At 45.8% G+C, this 7,500-nt stretch overlaps 1 protein-coding gene across 3 annotated transcripts in view; it reads left to right on the plus strand.

Moving 5' to 3' along the window:
* Positions 1-4,674, plus strand: part of nap1l4a (nucleosome assembly protein 1-like 4a) — a 14,434-nt gene extending 9,760 nt beyond the window's left edge. For 2 of the 3 annotated variants that reach the window (XM_083666086.1, XM_083666087.1), the window contains exons 10-14: positions 486-505; positions 928-1,047; positions 1,285-1,320; positions 1,427-1,477; positions 2,986-4,674. In XM_083666086.1, coding sequence (XP_083522212.1) covers positions 486-505; positions 928-1,047; positions 1,285-1,320; positions 1,427-1,477; positions 2,986-3,024 — 266 coding nt within the window. In that variant the 3' untranslated portion in view covers positions 3,025-4,674. Of the gene's footprint in view, positions 1-485; positions 506-927; positions 1,048-1,284; positions 1,321-1,426; positions 1,478-2,381; positions 2,421-2,985 lie in introns of all 3 variants that reach the window. The other variant, XM_083666088.1, reaches the window with a different exon arrangement.
* The last annotated feature ends 2,826 nt before the right edge of the window (positions 4,675-7,500 follow it).

A 7,500-nucleotide genomic window follows, 5' to 3' on the forward strand; every position in this document is an offset into this window, starting at 1 on the left:
GTGTGTGTGTGTGTGTGTTTGTGTTAGGATCAGTGTCAGTTAAGTAAATGAGCAGTGTATCACTGTCAGTGTGACATTGTGAAATGCTGTTTTCCGTGGGCCGGGCCTCCGGATGTATAAAGCCACCTGTATATGATTGATTGGTTGGTTGGTGACAGGCACTTCCTAGTGTACAGTGTTCTTGGAGCGGGGTAAATGAAAGGGTGAGGTAAGTGAAAGGGTGAGGTCACTGCGCGCTCTGAAAGTCCTTGACTGTGTTGCCAGTGACGGAGAGAGGGGCTCTAAGCCTCGTGTTTTCACATTAGTCACTTCCTGATGACAGCGTCTTAAGTGATGTCACGCACTGATGTCATGGAGTTCTTGTCTAGATTTCAAATAATGAGCTCTCAGTGGGCGATGTTTGTTGGATGTTTATTTCAGCATGAGCATGTTAAAATAATTTAAAAAAAAAAAAAATCTGTTTTTTTTTTCTTTTTCTCTTGCAGTTTTACCAGATGGTGAGATGGTGAGTAATGGTGTATTTTCATAACGCACAACTTCATAATAATAACTTAGGGCTGTGCAGTAAAATCCATACATCCGAATATCACAGTTATATTTCAAGATACTGTATCGATGATCAATCCAGCCCTTTTGATCTATTTTTTCCCTGAGTCATATCAATAATTGATGCGACACACACTGTGCAGACTACCACGGTGGTACACACAAGGCTGTGGATTGATATTTCAGTTACATGTTTAATTTTCAGTAAATATGAGTATGACAGTGTATTGCCATATGTATTGTATTGCTGTAGTATTGTGTCATTGTGATGGCCTTGCTAATACCCAGCCCTAATGTCGTTTGTCTATCTGTTGAACTTGAAACAATGACACTATTGACGATGCCCGCACTCTGAACCTGCTGTTGTGTGTTCTTCTCCAGGATGAAGACTCTGAGTTCACCCTAGCCACAGACTTTGAGATCGGTCATTTCTTCCGTGAGAGGATAGTCCCAAGGGCAGTGCTCTACTTCACTGGAGAGGCCCTGGAGGATGACGAGAGCGTGAGTGTTACACACACACACACACACACACACACACGTACACACACACACACTCCCATACACACACACACATATACACACACTCACACATACACACAGACACCATCACCATCTAATGAACACGAAGAGAAAATTCATTGTAGAACTTAGTTATTCTTAAAATAGTTTGTGCCTGTTTTTCTAACAGCAGCCATTACAGTTGACATGTCACTCACTAGTTTCCTGTTGTCTTTGCAGTTTGAGGAGGAGGAGCTGGAGGAGGGTGATGAAGAGGTAAGTGTGTGTGTGTGTCAGTCTCGTCTGTCTGTGGGGTGGGGTGGTGAAACTGTGCATTATAAGGTTTCTGAGCATCTCCCCATTCTCTCTCTGTGTGTTTCAGGAGCAGGATGAGGATGGTGATGATGATGACGAGGGGGACTTTGATCCTAAGGTCAGTGTTGATGCAGTGTGTGCTTTTTCTGAAAGTGGTTTTTAACAAAGTTTGGTTGTGTGTTTCCAATTGACGGCTGAGCTATCGTGTGTGTGTGTGTATTCAGCTATTAGCCTTGTATGTTTAAGTTGAGTGTGTGACACCAGGAGAAGGTGTCATGTCCCCCACGCAAATGTCACGTGGAGGGGCTCCAACTCCCACTGAAAGCTGCTGCTCAAGACTGTCAGTCATATTGTATATTCATCCCTTTACCCAAAACCTTCTCTGCCCGTCATGGACCAGGCTCATTTAGTTGACTGTGTAGTCCTGGCCCCCCATTCATACTTCAGTTGAGACTGGGTAACTAAGGGGTGAATGAGCACCAAACCTGATCAGCAGTCCTCATGGGAGTTACGGCCCATCCCACAATGTCTTTGCATGCTGGATACCTTGAGTCCAGACACCGTTAAGTCAGTGGAGGTAGAAAATCGGAGGACATTACATTATCATTGTAACGCATGGAATGGAATGAGGAATGGTGTCAAACACGTGTGTGCTGATGGACAGCCCTGCAGTCTATCAGTACACCTGCTGCAAGGCTTATTCAGAAGGCTGCAGAATGTCCCAGAACACTCAGATATATAGACAGACTGTCTAGGACAGACCTGATTCCAGAATGTTCCAGAACACTAGGGTATAGGCATGGATTGTCTAGAACAGGCCTGATTCCAGAATGTTCCAGAACACTCAGATATACACATGGACTGTCTAGAACAGGGCTGATTCCCTGTTGTGTAGAACAGTGGGTCTTGACAGGTGTGTTTGTGACATTTCTACCTGAATAAGCCCATGGTGTGAACCTGACCATTAAACCTGTGTTGATTGTTGTTGTTGTCTCTCCCCTCCCTTGTACCCCCCATTGCAGGCATAATCAATCAATCATTCTCACCCCATGCATTTCTAGGTAAGGGAGAAATAAGGATGGCACCGCGTTTTCTGGCTTTTTCTGGTTTTGGCTCACCTCTCTCTCTCTCGCGCGCGCTGGCTCGCTCTCTCAACTCTCACTCCATCCTCTCTTCTCCCTGTAGTTTTTACCAGGTGTCTAACGTAACTCCCACTCCTGACAACCCAGTCAGAAAACACCTCCAAACCCTCTCTTTCTCTATCTCCCTCCCTCTCTTTCTCTCTCTCTTCCCCTCCTTCTCTCTCTCTCCCCTTCCTCTCTCCCCTTCTCTCTCGCTCCGTACACACCTTTCTTTTTCTTAGTTAGTCCCACGCTCCGTCTCTTGCCCCCCTCTATCTCCTTCCCTTCTTTCCTTCTCTCTCTCCTTCCCTTCTTTCCTTGTCGCCTCGTGGCTCCTCCTTTTCATCTGTTCTTTTAGCTCCCGCTAGCTAAATTAGCTGACCTCTGACCTCTGTCCTATTCAGCCTCATCCACTCCCTCCTCCGCCGTCTTTCACCCCCCTCTCTCATCCCGCTCTCTCATCCCTCTCTCTCTCTTTTTTTTTCTTTTTTTTTCTCCCCTCCAGAAAGAAGAGCCCCAGCCTGCCGAGTGCAAACAGCAGTAACCGTGGTGACCAGGGGAGCTTGGCCAAGGCCTGCTGTCCATCAAATCAGTCCTCATCCAATCAGCAGGTCTTCCTGCCCCTGCAGGCTCCGCCCCTTATGAACTCTCATACACAAACCGCAATAGAACGCAACCAAACAGTGTTTTTAATACGTGCATGACCTTTTTCTTCTGTCCCGCCCCCCGTTTTTTTTTTGTTTTATTTTTTGGCTTCATTCATACTCAAAACAGAAGTGACCTGGATTCTAAACAATTTGCCATGGCCAACGTAGAGTATAAGTCTACTGCTTCACAGTAGGTGACTACTGCAAAGAACCTCAAAATATTCTGGAATTAGAACCGGCGTGAATGGATCACCACTTTAGTTTTCATGGAAAATCAGTTACTCAGGGTTTTATAATGCCAATAAGATAAGTGTTAGTTTAACCAGGAAACTGCTGGACAAGTTTGACTTAATATCACTGAAAAGTTATTTTCTCCTTTCTATGTTATGGTGTTTTTAAGAGACACACAATGTATCATTCTGAATTAGATGTCTCTTTTTTTTTTTCTTTTTTTTTTTTTAATATTCATTGTCATGTCGTTGGTCTATTTATTCTGGTCTCATGCAGCTGTACGAAGTGGTGCGTTATGGGAAAGCATTTTTAGGCCCGCCCACAATAGTGAAGACCCGTTCTCATCGGCCTATAGCAGCAAACTCAAGATCTCATCCCAGGCTTCGCAGATTTACGAAATGTGTATACTGCCAAATTGTATTTTTTAATATGTGAAATGATTTCAGGCGTTTTGAGAATTTCTTTCAATACTACTGCTTTGACTGTGCCCATATGTGTAGGGCCTAACTACAACATGAATAAGTTGACTAACTACTTCCTCATGTGGATGCACAACTCGTACTGTAGTTGTTACAAGGTCATGTGGGACCCTGTGGTGCAGATGTGCTACCAGTCTATCTGTCTCCCTCATTGTTATGATCAGCCACGTTGATGGATGTTGGAACTGGACCGGTCCCAAACCTGTCCCCTGCTGTACCCCTCGGCCATGTCTGGTTCTCAGGGGGTGTATGGGCACGGGCTTGGTTTAGGAGTGAACCAGGGAACATCGGCGGCGTTGTGGCAGTTTTACGCATCCGTCGTAAACGGTTGCCATCCCAACAGGAAGCCAAAAATCAACACCACTCTGCGTAACATATTTTTTGACCATATTCTTGCTAACACATAGTAAAAAAGCTAACATTTAAATATCTCAGACTATTTCCCATTTGTTATCTACTATAGAATGTCTCGCCCCCCCCCCCCCCCCTACAGGTTGCCCATGTACTTTGTCTCAGAAACTTGGATGTTGGTTGGTCGGTCCTGTGGTCATCGTTGCCTGGTAACAGTGATCATTGATATGATACAGTGTGAAATGCACATTTTCCCTTTTTAAATAAAGATTGTAGGTCTCGTTTTTGAACGTTAAAAAGAACAGATCTCTCCAAGCCACGGTGACATTTTCAACCCCCCCCCCCCCCTCCAAATCCCCTAATTGGACCGTGTGCTAGCAATGGCCTTATCTGGTTCCTCACAATTTGTTACTTGCGCAATATTCTTTTCAATTTGTACAGAATTAGTTAAGATATTCTATTAAAGTTGTGCAACATGAAAGAGACTGTTCTTTAGTTTCCGTCTTCATTCTGTGTGTGTGTGTGTGTGTGTGTGTGTGTGTGTGAGCATATAAAATGCCTTGCTAAGGCTTAGTTACACATACAGGTTTTTGGCAATGATGACATTTAAAGAAAAAAAAACGGGTCACATTATGCAGGAATGGAAATGTTAGTTAGCTATAATACTTTTCTGGCCTTACTGTCAGGCAGCTGTACAGTGCTCTGTGGCTGGGGAGCATTTAGAAGCATTAGTCACAACGTCCTTGTGTTGACATGAGAGCTGAAGAATCGGCTTAATTTCTCCCTCACAACAAGTAAGAGTTAGCAGACACAGACTGGTATCTAGGCTTGAGGAATTAGCTCAGCGTCTGCCAAACATCAGGCAAGACATCGAGAATGCCAGGAATCTCTACATGTTGATTGGCAGATAGGGGAGGCATGAAAGGTCCTCTGTGAGATCTCACTAATGCATTCTGGGAGATAATGGGTGAGTGCTCTGAGAGGTCTCAAGATGGAGCGCTGAAGTGCGTAACCTAGCAACCCGGTTTTTCTGCAAAGCGAGGACAGGTACTCCTTGTGCTATCCTCTTGTCCATAAACACCTACAAGTGTGTGTGTGTGTGTGTTCATGATGTTGGTGGATGTGTGTGTTTGTCTTCATAAAAACAGGGATGGAGTTGTGATCATATCTGCTTGAACATGAGCAATATAAGTCTGGTTCTAATCATCACCAAGGGATCCATCATCAACAGACTTCTGCATTGTTGGGAATGGAACAGAGGGAGAGACGGGGGGGGAGGGTGTTGTTGTTGTTGTTCTGATGGGAAGGAGTGGGGAATATTACATTCCGACCCCTCACTCCTCCATGGCCAACTAACCACAAGTCTCCAGCCTCTTACAGTAACTCACACACACACACACACACACACACACTCTAGGGTTTGACCTACACCAAGGTTATGAACAAGGCCCTATTGATGCTGCGGCAGCCATGTGGGGGACTGGTGAAAGATAGGCAGTAACAAGGAGAGTGATTGTGTCAGGGACTAATACGGTCCGGTCAGTAACCAGGCAGGAAACCAGGCAGGGAAGTGGAACTGCACCGCCTGGGGATCTTTGATTGGAGCCTGCAGTCACAAAACAGATGTGTTTTACAACTGTCATCGTCCCTATGATTTATGATTCATTTCCATGGACTTCTAACTCGGCACAGGTTGATTGATAGCTTGTTCTACAGGAGTACAGTGGCTCTATTGTGCAGACGTTTGTCGGTTTGGTTGTAAAGTCACTATAAAGTGCTTCTGTTACGTTTTTGCGTTTACGTTTTTGACATTTAGCAGACGCCTTGATCCAAAGCGACTTACAACAAATTACATTTGTCTAAGTAATGTGAATCATCTATCCATCAGTCATCATAAGAAAAAGTAATCTATGCTCGGAACGGGCCATAGGCAGTCACAATAGTAGAAGAAAGTATGAATTTATTATTATTATTATTATTATTATTATTATTATAATGCTCTGTACATACAGTCTTTTGTCCAGTGAGTGAATGGGGAGGAGGTGGGATTGAGACGGGTCTGATTTGGGAGAGATTGGTCTGAGATTTGTTTGGCCAGCTGGCCCCTCATCAGAGGACAGCTCACTCAGTCCTGAGGAAAGACAAAAGAGACATTAGAGAGAAGAGCACGTTGTGACCTTGTTATCTGACCTCTGACCTCTGACCTTCCCACCCCGGAGACCATTCCACTGACGCCTCCTCAGATGCACTGGTTTGATGTCAGGTCAGATGGCTCTCTATCTCTCTCTTTCTATCTCTCTCTCTCTCTCTCTCTCTCTTTCTTTCTCTCTTTCTCTCTCTCTTTCTCTCTCTCTTTGTGTATTTGTTTTGGGCAACAGCGGAAATAACTGAACAGTGGCACAAGAGGAAGCCTGTGTGTTTGTGTGGTCAGGTGTGTGTGTGTGTGTGGGGGAGGGGGGGTGGGAGGGGTCTATTTGTTTTGGGCGACAGCGGAAATGAGTGAACAATGATACATAAAGTGCATAAAGGAGTCAGTGTGTGGTCAAGTGGTGTATCTGTGTGTGTGTGTGTGCGTGCGTGCGTGTGTGTGCGTGCGTGTGTGCTCGTGTGTGTGTGTGTGTGAGAGCGTCCTTGTCCGTGTGTGTTTGCCTACACAGTATGAGGGTGCAGCACAGCCTTGCCTTAAGGAGTGTCCGCAGGTCAGACATTTCAGGATTGTGAGGTCACTCAAGCCGCTGAGCCGACGATGGGCGTTGGCATGGACACAATCCTGTGGTCTGTTACACACACCGTCCCCCCAGAGGTCAAGTGTCAACACCAGTCAGGTGGCTCTTTATCCGCCCGTGAAGGGGAATTCATCTGGTTGCTGGCAAGAGTTTGACGGTAAGAGACAGACAGTGCAGGGTATTGTGTCTCTCAGGGAGGGAAGGAAGTTCTGGTCCTCTGTAAGAGCCGAACTCGCTGCAGGTGCTTCCCATCAGGGGAGGCCGGTGGAGGTGGGAATCGGAGGACGGGGCTCATTGGAATGCGTGGAACGGAATGAGGGATGGCATTCCGTTCCAGGCATTGCGATGAGACCGTCCTCCGATTTCTGCCTCCACCGGCCTCCCCTGATGTCTGCACTGTCCATACCAGGTATTTGTTCAGTGACAGTCATATCCGTGTGGATGATTTATATTAGAGAAGAGGAAGCCATGGAGACTATTGAGATACGCCCCAAGGTCTCTCTCACACACTAACCCTCTGTTTCCTCCCCTCACATCTCCAGCCAAGGGAAGCCCAGATAGGGTGTAGTCTTCCGGTTCATCCTCC

The sequence above is a fragment of the Argentina silus genome (assembly GCF_951799395.1).
Source record: "Argentina silus genome assembly, chromosome: 3".
Lineage (NCBI taxonomy): Eukaryota > Metazoa > Chordata > Actinopteri > Argentiniformes > Argentinidae > Argentina > Argentina silus.